Raw genomic sequence first — 18312 nt, 5'->3', positions numbered from 1 at the left:
GCCTGATACCAAAGTCAAAGACATGAAAAGAAACTATCCCTTAAGAACAAACACACAATTCCTAAAAATATATTAGCAAAATTAATTCAGGAAGATACAGAAAGACCGATTACCCAGATCAATTGGCATGTATCCCAGAAATGCTGGTCTAACAACCAAAAAATTAAGAGGCAAATAAAATATAATTATCTCAATGCACCTAAAAAACCTCAACATTCATTCATAATAAAATATGAATCAACTGAAAAACGCAGAGAACATCTTCAAATGAGAATCTTAGAGAAACTTTGAACATGATCCTAACAGTAGAAGAGTAAAAGCGTTGGGCCGAAAGAGATAGCTCAAAAGGCTGAAAGCATGGTTTGCATGCAAGAGGCTTGGATTCGATCCCGGACACCTCAAGGTTCTCTGAGCACAGAGCTGAGTAGTTCCCAAGAACCACTGTGTGACCCCCAAATAAACAAACAAACAAAATAAGAATTTTTTTTTCTTTTCTGGGTCACACCAGCAATGCACAGGGATTACTCCTGGCTCTGCGCTCAGGAATCACCCCTGGTGGTGCTCGGGGGACCATATGGGATGCTGGGAATTGAACCCAGGTCGGCCGCGTGCAAGGCGTTTGCCCTACCCGCTGCGCTATTGCTCCAGCCCCATAAGAATATTCTTAAAGAATAAAAGCTTCAGCCAGAGGAGAGACAGGGCAGTGGTTAAGACCACTGCTTTGCATGCTGCTGACCTTAGTTTGATCCCCAGCACCACATATGGTCCCTTGATCACTGCCATGGGTGATCCCTGAGCACTGAACCAGAAGCCCTGAGAGCAACTAGGTGGTACTCTCCTCCCTAAGAAACAAACACAAGAGTAGAAGTTTGCCCTCTAAGATCAGGAATAAGGATGTTGAGAACTCTCATCATTTCTGTGGAATCCTGACTTGCTGTTATAGCGAGTACCAAATAGAGATAGCATGCAAGTAAGAAGAACTTAAGAAATCTTTATTTGGGGGCTGGAGTGATAGCACAGCAGGTAGGGCGTTTGCCTTGCACGCGGCCGACCCAGGTTCAAATTCCAGCATCCCATATGGTCGCCTGAGCACCACCAGAGGTGATTCCTGAGTGCATGAGCCAGGAGTGACCCCTGTGCATTGCTGGGTGTGACCCAAAAAGCAAAAAAAAAAAAAAAAAAAAAGAAAGAAATCTTTATTTGCCAACAACAGGATGGACCTGTATGTAGAAAATCCTAAGGAGTGTATGAAAAGCCATTAGGACTAACGAACAAGTAAGTTTACAGGATATAAGAATTGATGTGTAATAATATTTTTATATACTAGCAATATACAACATAAGACTTAAACTTCAGGGGCGGAGAGATAGTACTGGGGTTAAGGTGCTTGCCTTGTATGCAGCTGACCCGGGTTCAACCAGTCCCTGGCACTATATATGGTCCCTGGAGCCCTGCCAGGAGTGTTCCCTGAGCACAGAGTCAGGAATAAGCCCTCATGGGGTCCACACCCCCAAAACTTTTAAATTAAAGAACTCAATCTCAATTGTATTAAAAAGAATACTTGGCAAAGTTTTAAGAAGTGCCGCACTTGTGCGGGCTGAAGAGACAGTAGACAGGTAAGGAGCTTGCCTTACACTTGTCTGACCAGGGTTAATTTCTCAGCATCTCTGTTACCCTAGCAATAGTAGGAGTGATTTCTGAGTGCAGAGTTGTGCCCACCCCCCAAAAAAAAATAAACAAAAGAAGTACAGGACATGTATACTGAAAGTTAAAAATTATTATGTAGAGAAGGTAAGATCTAAATGGAAAAAATAGTCTACATTTATGAATTAGAAAATTCAATATTATTAATATTGATATTAATATTAATATTATTAACATTAAGGGGAGTCCTTTCCTTAATTATTATTCCATATACTCAATGCAACCCCTACAAAAAAACTCCAGTGGTATTTTTGGCTTGAGTTTAAAAACTAGCCCTAAAATTTAATACTAAATAATGCAAAGTATGAAACAAGCAATGCAATATGTGAAAACAGTATGAAACAATTTTAAGGAACGATATCAAAAGACTTATGCTATGGCATTTCAATGCTTACTATAAGCTGAAAGCAATCAAAACAATGTAATAATAAAAAACAGACGCAGATCAATGTAACAGAACTCAAGAACACAGCAACCAACACTTTGGTTGTCACCTGATTTCCAGCAAGGTTCAAGGAATGCAATTCAATAGGAAAAGGTCAGTCAATTCAAGATAAGGTGCAAGGACCAGGGGTCATCCCTTTGAAACACAATGAACCCTGACGCTTCATATGCATTTACAAAAATCAACTCAACTTGGATTATAGAGCTGAAATGTTCAGAGGAAAAAAAAAAATCTTTGTGACTTGGGCTAGGCAAAGATTTTTTCCATATAACAATAAAAAAACAGCTTATAAAAGAAAAAAATGATAAAGGAGCCTAGTTTTAATGTTTGGGTTGGAGAGATAGCATAGTGGGTAGGGCATTTGCCTTGCATGCGGCTGGCCCTGGGTTCGATTCCCAGCATCCCATATGGTCCCCTGAGCACCGCCAGGAGTGATTCCTGAGTGCAGAGCCAGGAATAAGCCCTGTGCATCGCTGGGTGTGACCCAAAAAGCAAAACAACAACAATAAAACTTTTAATGTTAAAAAATACCTCTAAAAACACTAGAGGCTGAAGAGATAGTTCAGGGGTTAAGGTCCTTAACTTGCATGCGGCTGAACTGGGTTCAATACCCAGCCCTTGCACTGGTCCCTCTTAAGGACAACCAGGTGTGATCCCAGAGTATAAGCCCTGGGCACAGCTGGGTGTGGTGCACACACAAAAAGGGAAAGAAAACAAAACAAATATCCAAACCCCAAACTTAACTTTTCTCCCATACCCAAAGCAGGATGAAAGAGGCTCAAATTTTAGTTCCTATCTAAATCAAACTCTCTTTTCTGGCCAAAGAAATAAGCGTGCCTTTACATATATATATATATATATATATATATATATATATGCATACATAATTATTTGTTTTATGTAGACATCGATGGATATAACAGACACGACTAACTGTACCATATTATACTTGCCACTTCTTTCTGCGTCAGCATATTTTTTGCCTTGGGCTTGCAATCTGAAAGGGTAAGGACCAAAACACTTTTACTGCATTTAAGTGGGTCTCCAAGCTGTTTCCAGGCTCCTCTGAACACATTTCAGCTGATTAGTGACTATTTTAACAAAGGCCTAACATACTTTCCCAAACATCTTAATTGGTTAAGAGCTTCTGTTGTTTGCCACGAGCAGTCACTTGAAGTCATTGATTAAAGTAGTTTGCACTTCAGCACAATCAGAAATCAGTTTCCTTTTTCAAACAGCTGGGCTTCCGAAGCTATCCTGGTGGCAGCCCGATTCGAGGAGAACCAAGGGCACTGCCCGGCATGACCATGCTCTGCTAGCCCAGGGAGGACCACAGAGCACGGAGGCAGCTGAGCAAAAGATCCTAATGGCCAAGTGTAAGTACTTCAGTCCAGCTCTGGCAAATGACTCTCGTTAGCGCTTACTGCAAGAGTGAACTCCCACAGACTCTCTCCAATCACTCATCATCCTTCTAGGATTTCTATGAACACTTGCGGTGAGCCTTACTGCACTGCTGCTGCCGCTGTTCCCCTAACAGTGCCCAACGCAGGGTCACTCACCGTGTCAAAGGTAGGCCTGAACTGCGTTCACAGGAGTTCCACATTCTCAGCCCTAGGGAATGTACCCTTTCCCATTTTTAACAACAACAACAAAATACCCAGCAGGTTTAAGTGAGCAGCTAAACCACCAGCATGTGAAAACAAAACTCTGGGAGAAAATAAGAACTCGGGCCTATCACACGGACAGATTCCTTGTAATGCTCTCAGAAGGAATTTAAGTGCTCAATGGGAACATAACGACGGCAAACAGACTTTTACTCTCGTTCACACTTGCAGTTGTTTCTTTTTCTTAACAGACAGCGAGGCTATATTTTTATAAGAGCTGTATCCTGTAATTAGAGATGTTCGAATCCACAGATGAATGGGAACTTGAAAGGGCTTTAGAAACAGATGCAGCTTTTCAGTGGGAACCCTGAAATGAACGCTGGACTCGAAAGTCACCGTTAATGTGCTCGTGTATGTGGCGCTGTAGAATTCTGTCGTGTGAATTGAGCTTCCATATGAGCCCACAATACCACATCTGTGAATATATCCCGAGGGTGCAAAAAAGCACAGTAGAAATGAATCTGCACCTGTATGTTTGTTGCAGCACTGGTCACAATAGCCAGAAAGAATCTGGAAACAACCCAAGTATCCCAGAACTGACAGCTGGCTGAAGAAACTTTGATACATCTACACAATGGAATCCTATGCAGCTGTTAGGAGAGATGAAGTCATGAAATTTACTTAGAAGTGGATGGTCATGGAGAGGATCATGCTAAGTGAAATGAGTCAGAAAGAGAGGGACAGACAAAGAAGGACTGCACTCATTTGTGGAATATCAAATAACATGAGACTGACACCCAAAGGTCAGTAGAGACGAGGGCCAGGAATACTGCCCCATATTTGGAGCCTGTTTCATGAGCTGGGGAAGAAGGCAGCTGGAAAAGAAAAGGAATCACAAGTCAATAATGGTTGGAGGGATCATTCAGGATAGGAGATGTATGCTGAAAGTAGATAAAGGACCAAGCATGACAGCCTCTCAGTATCTGTATTGCAAACCATAATGCCCAACAGTAGAGAGGGAGTATGGGGGAAACTGTCTGCCATAGAGGCAGGGCGAAGGGTGGGATGGGGGGGATACTGGGGACACTGACGGTGGAAAATGTGCACTGGTGGAGGGATGGGTGTTTGATCCTTGTATGACTGAAACTCAAACATGAAAGCTTTGTAACTATCTCATGGTGGTTCCAAAAAAAAAAAGAACTGTCATGTGTTAAAGGTTTCTTTTCTTGTTCCTTTCATCTTCATCTCAGTGAATTCATTCTAATTACTTGGTTGATGAGATTTATTATATGAAAACATAAATTCAGAGTAGTGCTGCTCCATTTTCATGAAACACAGGCAACAAATAAAGAAGTTTAAATCCCAAGACCCAGGAGTAAGCTCCATGGAACGGGATCAGTGTCTTCCATACACCTGCAAAAATCTGCACAAGTCTCTGGGATTCAGCCTAAGGCAGGGAAGGAGCAAGATCCTCAGGGCCCCGACATGCAATGACCCCGTGAACCACCGCAAGGTACATATGTAGCAGACGGTATCTAGATTTCCCATAAATTTGTGTTTTCAAATGAGACTACTTGTTGTTGATTGAAGCATAAAAGAAACCTGGATCAAATTCTGGAGTTTAACCATTTGAACACGTCAAAAAAAGGAATACCAATGAAGAACAGCCAGATACTTAGTAAGGAATATAAAAAAACTGTAGACAAAACCACCAAGAAATCTGTAATGATATATTTCTCTTTCATGACCAGATGTATCGCTGCTATTTTGGGGAAGGACTGAGAAAGTATGTCAAACTATTAAAAAAACAAACAAACTTTCAAGGATGCTTCAATTTTAATTCTTGGGTTAGCAGCCTTCATTCTAAACACTCAAGTTATTTGACACAACTTTTCCCCTTAAATTTAGCAGCTTTGTGGGAAACAGATAAAGGGCTTTTCTAAATCTCTTTATCTGGAAAGAGCTATGAGGGGTTACATAATTCATACCCAAGATTACATAAATCAGAGCCCACTAAGGAAAAAAACAACACACATAAAAGAAATTTCTCCTACATCCCAATTTTGTGAATCCACAATTTAAACCATGGTTCACAGCCAAAAATCCTATAATGTTGGTAAATAGCTGTACAAATGAGTCAGTGCTTCTCCGAAGAATAGAACTACATATGCTATTCTAATTAGTAATGGAAGCTCTTACAGATGTTTTATGAATTATCCTTTAAAGTTAAAAGGAGGGGGGGGGAGAGAGAGAGAGAGAGAACTTAGTGAATGATGGTATGCTCTGCATACAAGAAGTCTGGATTCAATCCCTTGCATTTGCAATGTCCTTCATGCACCAACATGAGTAACCTTGAGCACATGGCCAGGAGTAGCCCTTAAACAACACTGGGGAGGTATGGTGCTGCCAGCAGGTCACCCTGTACCTGTGGGGCAAGTGCATCAGCAGCCTGATGGTACCTTCAGACTTCCAGATACCCCGAAATTGCTGCTGTGCCTTTGGTCAGACCCCAACAACTTGGGGCCAACTTTACCAAGAAATTAAATGGCCAAAAGTTAGGTATGTGGGAGATACACCCACAAACCACCTCTGGCTCAGGTATACAAGCTCATTTATTGTCCTTATTTCAGAGACCCATAAATCTCAAAAGAGATCAAAAGATGCAGTTAGGGCCTGTAGCGCAGAGGTAGGCAAGAACCCGTGACCGGCTTGGATCGGGACTGGGCAATCTCCCCCCAGGTCCCCAGTTCTCCAGTAGCTTGGCAGTCACACCCACAAGCTGCCCCCAGCGCCATATAATCTCATCAATGGCCAAGACCCAGGGAATATAAACTAAAACTCCTGAAAGAGAGCACCACAGAATGTCCTGACCCTGTGCCAGGCTGTCTTCACCGGGGCGCCCCAGAGGGGGGCGATGAAAGCCCTCCCCACCCCAAGGGACCCAGCTCCGGCAGCCAAAAAACCTCCACAATCCAACCGCCATGATGCTCAAGGCCTCTCCCCACATGCTCAGGCCGAGCCTCACACATGAGTGAAGTCCTATGGAACCCAGGTAATACGGAATTTTGTGACCCTGGACTCTGGGCTCAACGAGACCAGGAATGGAGAACCTCTGTCCGCTTTCTCGAGTCTCTGGCGACCCAGGGGTCATACCCACAAACTACCTCCTGCCAGCACCAGATAATCTCGTCATCAGCCACCATCCAGATCACACGGCTACTTCTCCTGGAAGGAGCATAACATGAGGCCCCCACAACCGTGATACTGGACTCCGAGCCAGGCTGTTTCACACGGGGCTCCCCAGAAGGGGGTGGGTGAGAGCCCAGCTCCTGCAGCCAAAAACCTCCACAACCAACTGCCGCCACGCTCCCCATGCGCTCGGCCAAATCTCTCATATGAGTAAACATATTCCTGGACCAAAAGCAGCTGTGCAACATGTCATAAAACACTCTCTACACATTCTCCATAATTACCACACCACAATTGATGGGGTTCAGATAGTAGGCAACAAATCATAGAGGGAAATATATATATATATATGTTTATATATGTGTATATATTTTCAGATATATATCAAAGCTCACATCACTCAAACTTTAACAACATGTTAGAATCCTATAGAATGTCTTAATGGCTCCTGCCAAAACAGAACAATCTTCACACTGTTTCCTATATGGATACTTTATGCAAACATGTTCAGCAGTTCTTCATCACAGACAATACGAAATATATTATTTTAGATGTGTTTTGGGACAGGGATTGGGGTTTGGGATGGAAACATCCAGAATTTGGTGGTGGGAAGGTATAATGGTGGTGGGACTGGTGTTGAACATTGAATGTAATGAAACATTGTGAACTAACCTATAAAATTGAAAAGTTAAAAAAAAAGGAAAAAAGTAATGCGGAGTTCATGCCCAATTCAATCAGCTTAATCAATGGCTGAATAAACAGCAGTGCTCCTACATTATAAAAATAAATGAATAAATAATTAAAAGGATGCTGCTTGATGACTGAGAATAAGGTAGACTAGAGACTGTCACTGTTGCTGGGGTGCTCAATGATTTATTCGAGCGGGCACCAGTAACATCTCTCATTGAGAGACTTATTGTTACTGTTTTTGGCATATCCAATACGCACTGGTAGCCTGCCAGGCTCTGCCGCGCGGGCTTGATACTCTCAGTAGCTTGCCGGGCTCTCCGAGAGGGGCGGAGGAATCGAACACGGGTCGGCCGAGAGACTAGAGACTAGAAGGCAAAAAGGCTAAAGGATGAGATGTGATGCACTGTGAAAGAAAAGAGAGCTGAGATTAAAAAAAAAAAAAATCACAGGGGGCTGCTTGCCTAACTAACCAAATAAGTAAACACATATTACTTATCAGTTGTACATCACTGTCATCCCGTTGCTCATCGATTTGCTTGAGTGGGCACTGGTAACGTCTCCATTGTGAGACTCACTGTTACTGTTTTTTGGCATATTGAATATGCCAGGGGTATCTTGCCAGGCTCTGCCGTGAGGCAAGATACTCTTGGTAACTTGCTGGGTTCTCCAAGGACTGAGAAATTGAACCCGGGTTGGCCGTGTGCAAGGCAAATGCTCTACCCACTCTGCTATTGCTCCAGCCCCAGTTGTACATAAATAATATAAATCCAACACTAAGTATTAGACCCCAAATAGGAGTCCAGACCGACCCACGTTTCTGCTTAAGATGTTTTACTAGGGGCTGAAGCTATAGAACAGCGAGTAGGGTGTTTGTCTTGCACACGGCCGACCCGGGTTCAATCCCCAGCATCCCATATGGTCCGCTGAGCAGAGACAGGAGTAACTCCTGAGTGCAGAGCCAGGAGTAACCCCTGAACATCGCTGGATGTGACTCAAAAAGAAAAAAAAAAAGATGTTTTATTAAAGAACCGATAATCTAACTGGCAAAAACAGGGTTCACGGGAAAGAACCATCTCGTGTTACAAAAGGCTATATTCCATCCTCGGATGTTCCCACGTGTCCATCTTTTCTGGTACTTAAGGTCCTCTGGGAACCTGGATTTCACACATCAAGTACCCTTAAGCTGCCTTCTACAGTGCCACGCTCACTGAGAATCTACAAACCTAGACCTATCTCAGTCACCGGGGAGTTATTTGGAACACTGAAGTGTAACAGCATTTCATGCTTTAACTTGCTCTTTCTTTTGACCATTTTAGTCCTCTTCCTAAAAAAAAAAAAAACCAGTTTGAAATCCAGGGCGTTCCTTCTCAGCAGTCTGATGGGAATGGGGCGGGGATTTGCCAATGAGACTAACACCCATTTCAGGACACCCGTAACCGATGGCTAGAGAGAACGGACCTCACAGATGACGGCCCTGGCATGCTTGTGAGTGACTTGAGAACAAACCACCTTCACAAGTGAGAGGCGATTTCTGCATCTGCACGTAGAGAGTCACGGGCACGGATCTTTCTGTTGTGAAGCTGTGGTGATGAGGTATGGAGGAAGAGGAAGGAAAAAAGATGAGGGATGCCCAGAGAGGGCCCTGGAGGCAATAAAAGCCAGTTTAGAAAACTAGCGGCAGTTAGAAAGAACACATACCCTGGGCTTCAGAGTGTTAGTTACAGCCGTGATGCCAATAGGCTTAGCACGAGAAGTATCCCTGGGGGGGGGGGAGAGAGGGAGGGAGGGAGGGAAAGGGAGGGAGAGAGAGAGAGAGGGAGGGAGGGGAAGAGGGGGAGAGGGGGAGAAGGGGAGAGGGAGAGGGAGAGAGAGAGAGAGAGAGAGAGAGAGAGAGAGAGAGAGAGAGAGAGAGAGAGAGATCGGAACAGAACGCAACATTCTCCTTTGACTCTGCGATTACCAGATCAGACAGCAAGTCTTTACCCATATTTCAGTCCACAGCAATGAAGCCAAGTGCTAAGAGTAAAACAATTTTACCAGTTCTCTGGTGTCATTCATGCTCTTGGCAAACGCTTCTAAACACAGAGAGAGAAGAGAAGAGAGGAGAAGAATAGCAGAAAAACTGGGCCAGAGAGATAGCGGGGGAAGTTAAAGTCCCTGCCTTGCAGCCTGCCAACCCCGTTTCGAATGCCAGCTCTGGCCAGGGGCTCCCGATCACTGCCAGGCGTTACTCCTGGGCACAGAGCCAGGCCGAGGTTCTGAGACTCCCTGGATGTGGCCCAAGTTCCCGCCCCCCCCCCCCCCCGCCTCCCAATGCTTCCCTATCCCCCACCAAAAAAAAAAAAAAAAAGAGAGAGAAAGAGAGAGACTAGAAGAAACGCGTGGTTTCTCCCTCCACGACCCTCAGCAGAGATCCCTGGCGAGGACGAAGAAGAGAAGCAGCCGGGAGACAGTCCCAGGATGGAGAAGCACTTGGTGCTTGAGAGGTACAAGAGGTCTTGCCCACAACGGGCCTGAGTCGAGAGAGGCCCAGGCACAAGGACAGAGGGAGGAGAAGTAACGAAGAAAAACCAAGTCCTGGGGCTTGGAGCCAGAGAGGGAAGGTTGAAAGGGAGGTCAGGCTGGGCCCACACAGCACCTCGAGCTGCTCTCTGGCAGGAAGCCGCGTCTCCCCCCGGCTGGGCAGCGCATCGGCTTTCGGGAGGTCACCGTGCAGCTCTGCCCGACAAGCCCAAGGGGGTGCTCGGAGGGCACGCCACCCGCACACACGCTGGCAAATGGGCCGGGGCTTGCTCACAGTCTGCACTGAAGGGTGCTTAACATACCCAAAGTCCTTCAGAAAGGCAGTTTTAGATCCAGGGCCCCATGACGCGCCCCCTCCCCTGCTCTCCTTTGTTCCATGATGGCCAGGAGGGGCTCACACACTTGGCTGGGGCGGGAGGGTTGTTGTTTGCTGAGGGGCAGAGTGGGTGCACGTTTTAGCTGGGCTGCCTGTGCACATGCTCACCGGGGTTTCTAGCCGTTAGTGCTGGTGCTCACACCCGATTCTGATTGTCGTGCTCACCAGCGGCTGCACAGTGTAGTTCGGTGCTCACACGGGTGCTGGCAGGAGTGACACGTCCAGCCACAGTGCTCACATGGTTTTTGGTTGCAGTGCTCGATGGGGGGAGGGGAGTGTGGGGGGGGGTCACACATTCTCACATGCGCTTGAAGCATGGAGGGGGGCGGGCAGGGGTCCCCATCAGCAGAGCTGGCAGGGCTGTTCTCAGCACATGATCCACTAGCGGCCTCATGCTGGTTTCATTTGGGCCACTGAGCTGTCCCCAACCCCCTTATCCTTAGAATGTTTAAGCAACAATAACAATCAAAATAAGATGCTTAAAGGGGGAGAAAATGGCCAGTAAGAACCAGGAGAAATTGTACACCTCAGTAATATCTCAAGGAGACGTGGACTTGAATCTGGTGTGATTCTGGGGCAAGCTCATTACTTGGGAGTTTTATAGTTTTTCCATGTGTAAAATGCAGGCCGTAATACTGGATGGGATTTATAAGCCCCTGCTATTTTCACGAGACTGCCTTGACTTCCCAATTACAGGGCTTCTGGGAGTCATTATGTCTTCCTAAAATACGAGCAAATTCTCAGGAATTTACTCTCCCATGTTCCCTTCACACACTTTCTCTGCCTGAAATAATTCCAGGGCCCAAACTCGGTCTCTTCACCAGTTTCTTTAAACAGAGCACACGAACCAGCTTTCTTGAGCTTTACTAACACCAAAGACTTGTAGTCAATATGAGCTGGGAATGTATCACAGGCTGCTGTGCCCTTCGTGAGTTCATTTTCTCAGCCTCTGGCCCATTCTCTTCCCTGGCTCTCATAAGCAAGCTCCAGTTTTCTGACTTCAATTAAGGCAGTAACTTTGCCCTCTGTCCTCTGAATCCTGGCACCAGTCAACAATCAACTCTAGGGACAAAGGCTCATATTTGATCCCAAGTACTTATCAAAGTATTTTCCTGTTGGGGACAGGCCTAGGCAACCCCTGCCTCTGTCCCTGTAAACAGGGACTGGGTGAGGAGGGGGCCTAGGCACCCCCTGCCTTAGTTCCTGTAAACAGGAATGAGTATGGAGAAACGTGGCATGAGGGCGAGTCATCCCCTGACAGCCAACCTTGACAGGTGGCCGAAGGGCCACCATGCTCTGGCGGCCAGCCTGGAAAGGGGGTTGAGGGGCCACCATGCTCTGATGACCTGCCTCGTGAGAAAAGTTGAAGGGCTACCATGCTCTGGCAGCTGGACTCGAGAGGAGGCTGAAGGGAGGATTGGCTCGTGTCTACCATGGCCATGCTCAAGGCCACATCTGCTTTCCCAGGTTTCTCAAGGCTGAGAGAAGGAACCGAAAAACAAGTAAGATTGGCAAAAATAAAATTGCCTGCACTGCCTGAATAATGTTTATGCCACTTATGTAACCTGCTGATCGTTGGTAAAATAAGACTATATAAACCCGCTTGGATTTCAATAAACTTGCTGTAGGCCGTATATTGCATGCAGTCCTCCCTAGCCCACTCAACTCTCATTCCCTCTCTCTGGCCGAGGTTCAAGTTGGCCGCGCGGGCCACGGCATTTTCCTAATAAGATCAACTTCCGGGAGCCAGAGACATAAGTAGACAGAGCAGGTAGGGCGCTTGCCTTGCACGCAGCTAACCCTGGTTCAATCCCCGGCATCCCATAGGCCTCCCCAGGAATGATTCTGAGCATCACTGGGTCTGGTCCAAAAACAGGAAACGTAACAAAACACCCAACTCTCATTCCTGAAAGCCGCCTTTCAGAAACACTTCCCTGGAAGTAATTTTAACCGTAGATAAAGTCTAAATGGAATTCTTGGTTCTATCTGCTAAGAAATATGTGCAGATGTTAAATTCAAAAGCATAAAATCTAGGGGCAGTGGCAAGGTCATTTTAGGACTCTAGAAAAGCCGGTGCAGCCAGAGGTAGGAAGGTAAGACACACAGCTGAACTGGGTTCAATTCCTATATCACATACGTTCCCAAGAGCCCAACTGGGGTCACTCCTGACCCAGAAATAAACCCTTGAATACTGTTTGTCCCATGCCAAAACAAACAAAAAAAGGAAGGAAGGAAGGAAGGAAGGAAGGAAGGAAGAAAGAAAGAAAGAAAGAAAGAAAGAAAGAAAGAAAGAAAGAAAGAAAGAAAGAAAGAAAGAAAGAAAGAAAGAAAGAAAGAAAGAAAGAAAGAAAAAAGAGAGAGACTCAAACCCTTAGGACCACAAGAAGAAGGATTAGTCTCTGAAAATAGAAAATGTGGCACAAAAAAGAATGCCATTGAGCCCCAAATAACTCCAATGAAGTGACATGAAATGAAAAGCTCCAAGCGCTAGCCCGGAGCTCTCTTCCCAGGAGCCCACAGACGAGTTCGGTGCCGGTTCCGGCAGAGCTGTCCTGGGATGACTGACCCCGTGTGTTCACAACACACAGTGAGCTCGCTGATAAGGGGCGATCACCCAGCAGCGGCAGGAAAGGAAACTGCCAAATAAAGCATCCCGGCAAACAGCAGGACTTATTCATCTCGACTTTCTATCCATTAACCTAATTACGGGGACGCCGGGCCAACAGCAGCGCACTCACCTTCCCCAAAGCTGGAATTCTTCTGCCTCACTAGCAGGCGGAAATTTTCCACAGGATTCACACTTCCAACCTAAAATACACCCAGACAATAAAGCCGTGGATCACTTTTCTTATTGCCAGCACCCCAGGCAAAACAAGATCAGTTAGTGTAGTTAAGCATGCTCTTTTGAAAGAAACCAAACACAAGGGAAGGCCCTTTCTATTCATTCTCATTTCCAGAATTCACTTAACAGCGGCCTCCTCGTGGCCAAATGGCTGCCTCCGGTTCTTTCACTTACCTCTTTATGCAAGCCGGCTTCTTTCCAGAGGCATCAGAAGCACCACGCAAGTCGAGGCAAACTAGCTTAAAGCCTGATGGTGGCAGCCTACCTATGTACCCTAGTACCCTATGTACCCTAATAGCCAATCTGGTAGGAAAGGGGGGGATGTAACTCCATGATATATCTGCCACCCTAAGATGGCACGAGCAGAGTCTGACTTCCCTTGGGGTACTACTCTTGATCCTTAGGCACAGAGCTTTTGTTATAACTATGCCCAAGTTGAACATAGCCTCCCAAAGTAAAAGCAAATGATGTTTAAAGAATGACTGCTACAGGGGCTGGAGCAATAGCACAGCGGGTAGGGCGTTTGCCTTGCACGCGGCCGACCCAGGTTCGATTCCCAGCATCCCATATGGTCCCCTGAGCACCGCCAGGAGTAATTCCTGAACGCATGAGCCAGGAGTAACCCCTGTGCATTGCCAGGTAGGACCAAAAAAGCAAAAAAAAAAAAAAAAAGAATGACTGCTACATAAATAGTAAGAGGTAAATTTTCTACCATAGTGGCAGGGGGAGGGGTGGGACAGGATGAGGAGGGGTGGGATACTGGAGACACTGGTGGTGGAAAATGTACAGTGGTGGAGGAATGGTGTTTGTGGCATTTTTTTTTTCCGGTCACACCCAGCAATGCTCAGAGGTTACTCCTGGCTTTGCACTCAGGAATTACTCCTGGCAGTGGGGGGGGGAACCATATGGGATGCTGGGAATCGAACCTAGGTCGGCCGTATGCAAGGCAAATGCCCTACCCACTGTGCTATCACTCCAGCCCCTATGGTGGAGGGATGGGTGTTTGATTATTGTATGACTGAAACTCAAACATGAAAGTTTTGTAACTGTAGTACATGGTGATTGAATTAAAAAAAAAAAAAACATTCAAGGCATTGCCCATACCTTTTTATAAGACAAAGATTCTGAATGTTTTACTTTTCAATTGTTTATCATTTAAATCACTGATAAATTTCTCCCAAACCAACTTTCTCCACATATAATACATATACCTAATAATTGGATTAAAATCAAGCCTCAAGGCATTGCCTACATCTTAAAAAAAAAGAAGAAGAAAAGAATGACTGCTAAGTGGGAAAATCTCAAATGACAAAACCTCTACTCCACTATGTGGCACTTCCTGACATACTTTGTTTTTACCTTTAATCTTCTGGACCGAAACTTTATAGAGACTAAGTATCACCCAACTAAAGGAAGCAAACAGGGGCTGGAGAGAGAGTACAGTGGGTATGGCTCTTGTCTTGCACGAGGCCAACCCGGGTTCGATCCTCGGTATCCCATATGGTCCTTTAAAACACTGCTGGGTGTAATTCCTGAGTGTCGCCAGGTGTGGCCCCAAAACCAGAAATAAAGGAAGAAAACAACAGAATTTGTACAAGAATAAACTAAATTTTCCAGTTTGCTATGGCATAGCAGTCAGAAAAGCTTTCAGAATAAAATAAATTGTAATTTTCTCCTTTACAACAAAACACTGAAATAAAATCTAAATCTTCCAGATGTTCAGTTAAGCTAAGAGCACTTCTTTTACAGGCAGGGAAACGCATGCTCCAATGCTATCTCCCTAGTATATTTTGCTAGTAAGCCACATTTTTTCAGCTCCACTGACTCAAAATAATGCCACTGAGTATGTAAATTGGTACCACCACTCTGGAAAGTAACACAGGGAGCCCTTTAAAAACAAAATGAGGGGCCGGAGAGATAGTACTGTGGGTAAGATGCTTGCCTTGCACATAGCCAATCCGGGTTCAAGTCCCATTATCCCATACAGTCCCCCGAGCATGGCCAGGAATGATTCCTGAGCACAAAGCCAGGGGAATCCCGAGCTTCACTGGGTGTGGCTCAAAAACCAAAACCAAAGCAAAAACCAAAACCCAAACAAAAAACAAAAACAAACTAAAACCAAATCATAAAATGAATATGCCATAGTATCCAGCAGTACTACTGCTAAGGCATTTATCTAAAAAAAACCAAAAATATTAATTCAAAAGCATCTCTGCACCCCTATGTCGACAGCAGCATCACTCACAGTAACCAAAACACAGCCGATTTAAATGCTCATTGAGAGATGGCTGAAGAAATAAGCTCCAGCACACATACTCAATGGAATACTACCGGACCACTAAAAAAAGGTGCAATTCTCCCAACTGCAAAAACATGGATGGAAACTGAGTCAGGAAGTGAAAGTCAATTACTAATGTTTCTCTCATCTGTGGAATACAAATAACTAAAGCAAGCAAAAAGGCGAGAGAAACAAAAATGACTATTAGACTATATAAAAATTGTGGTAGGAACCAGAGGGAAAAGGGAAGCGGGGTGTGAGGAACGCGTATTGGCAGTCATTTTGCTAGTGTGAAGTCCCCAGAAATTTGGAGGTAGGTACGGTGAGGCACAATTGTGAAACTACGCTAAGTTTTTAAAAAATATTTTTCAATCACACCCAGTACTGCTCAGAGACCGTTTCTGGCAGTGGTCATCAGGGGACACTGCAGTGCCAGGGCAGAAGCTGGGTCCCAGAAGGCAGAGCCCATGTGCCAGCCCTTGGGAGCCACCTCTCGCCCCACCCAGTACTCCTGAAGCTTTGCAGCACTGTACTCCAATGGTAAGTTAATGAGATTTGATTTAAAAAAATAAAACGGGGCTGGAGTGATAGTACAGTGGGTAGGGTGGAGGGCTGGCACATGCCCTATCTGGGTTCAATCCCTGGCACTCCCTATGGTCTTTTGAGTCTTTCAGGAGCAACCCCTGAGTGCAGAGCCAATAGGACTCCCTGAGCACCACTGGGTGTGGCCCCCAAACAAGCAAACAAACAAAAGCCAAATTAAAATAAGCCAATGTGTTTGGGGGCTGGACAGTACAGCAGACACAGGGAGCTTGTCTCGAATGTGGCCATCCTGGGCTTTATCCCCGTCTCCCATTAAAGCCCTGAGCATGGCCAGCAGTCATCCTTGAGGCACAGAGCCTGGAGTAAGCTCTAAGCACAGCGGGGTGTGGCCCCGAGACCAACATGAAATAAGCCAGTATGTTCATTTCCCAAAAAGCCTTTCCACAACTGATCTCCAGTATTCAATAATCCATGGGGGAGCTGGAGAGATAGTGAAAGGGTTCAGGCATGTACCCAGCACACAGCCAATCCTGGTTTAACCCTCAGTCTGTGTCTCCCGAGCACCACCACACGAGGCACTGGAGATCCCCAAGCACTGCCAGGGTGGCTGGTGAAATATTAAGACTTGCAAATACTATGCAGCACTGTAGCACCGTCGTCCTGTTGTTCATCGATTTGCTCGAGCAGGCACCAGTAACGGCTCCATTGTGAGACTTGTTACTGTTTTTGGCATATCAAATATGCCATTGGTAGCATGCCAGGCTCTGCCGTGCGGGCGGGATACTCTTGGTACCTTGCCAGGCTCTCCGAAAGGGGTGGAGGAATGGAACCCGGGTCAGCCGCATGCAAGGCAAATGCCCTACCCGCTGTGCTATCGCTCCAGTCCATTCTATATAAAATATAACATAATTTTATAGATAATTTACTAACAGTAATTCCCTAAAGAAAAGAGTGTTAGCAGGGCCTGCACAGTTTATATATAGGAAGGACCAGTGATAGGTCAAATGACTATCTTTCAATGCACTCTCCCCAGTATCCCAACCTTCTGAAAAGGGTAGGGGGTGGTGTGGGGGAAGCACAGGGACCAAATTCTACTTACACAGGTGACAGTGCCTTCAGCCAGGCCGCAGACACTAAACGGGGCTGCCCCTTCCTCAGTCTTGGGTTTTTTAGATGTGGGTCCTTCTTCATGGCTGGAAAGAAAGAAAATGGGTTTCCTCTTTAAGAACAAAAACAAGTAATGCCAAAGCCAGAACTGCCGATACAAAAAAAGCATGAATTTATTTTTTGCAGGACAGAAACAAGTAAGGAACCACTTGGCCATTGTTGTTTTTTGTTTTTTTTTAAGTGGCCCATCTCCCTGTGCCCACTCAGCCCTCCTGGTAGCCCTGGTTTAGTTTCCTGGTGGCAAAAAAGTCATAATGAGCAGCCACATCACAAAGTCCCTTCAAAAAGATGAACCTGCAAGCACAGGTAATGGAAACTCAATGCTGCATTGAGAGAGTCACTTACTTAGCAGAAATGATGTGCTAGTTGTGTCTGCCTCAGAACTGATGGCCAGTAAGCTTTCCAGGTACAAGGACACCCTTTGGTCCAATAATCTATCTTCTCTGTAATGTCTGTGAGCGTTTCCTAAGCGCCCGATTTATTTACAACTGTCAAAGTGTACTAAATAATCCTTAATTAACTACACAACAGCTTGCTCTTACAGAAGTCTCAAACTAACTTGAACAACAACAACACCAGGCTCTTTCGAAAGGAAACCTTTAATTTGTAGACCTGATTCCGTGGGGTTTAAGGCAGGGTATGCTAACAGAGCTCAAGGGCAGCTGTGTGCGGGGAGAGAGACACCAAAGCACACCCAACATCTTGCCTCCGGGCACATGCGGACATTAACAGCCGGCCTTAAAGTCAAGAGGAGGTCAAGATAAATTGCAGAGGAGAGGATAATCAAATCCAAAGACTCCGCTCATAATCTTGAGGTTCTTGAACAGAACAGTATGAAGGTTTCTCTCCTCACAAATCATCTAAAAGCAGCCATCAAGAAATGGTGGTTGAGAAGAGGAATTAGTAACCGAGATCTAATATTTTAAAATGTGAGGTGTTTTTGTTTAAATG

The 18312-nt window shown here is 45.4% G+C and overlaps 1 protein-coding gene across 1 annotated transcript in view; it reads right to left on the bottom strand.

Annotated features, from left to right (window-relative positions):
- Positions 1 to 18312, bottom strand: part of XRCC5 (X-ray repair cross complementing 5) — a 119395-nt gene that overhangs the window by 29555 nt on the left and 71528 nt on the right. The window contains exons 15-16 of the mRNA XM_055121576.1: positions 17294 to 17387; positions 13270 to 13339 (exon numbers count right to left, since the gene is read on the bottom strand). Of these exons, the coding sequence (XP_054977551.1) occupies positions 13270 to 13339; positions 17294 to 17387 (164 nt within the window). The remainder of the gene's footprint in view (positions 1 to 13269; positions 13340 to 17293; positions 17388 to 18312) is intronic.

Source organism: Sorex araneus, chromosome X (assembly GCF_027595985.1).
Source record: "Sorex araneus isolate mSorAra2 chromosome X, mSorAra2.pri, whole genome shotgun sequence".
In the NCBI taxonomy this organism is placed as follows: Eukaryota; Metazoa; Chordata; class Mammalia; order Eulipotyphla; family Soricidae; genus Sorex; species Sorex araneus.
Note: the sequence above shows the minus strand (reverse complement) of the source record. Positions and strands in the feature narration are given on the sequence as shown.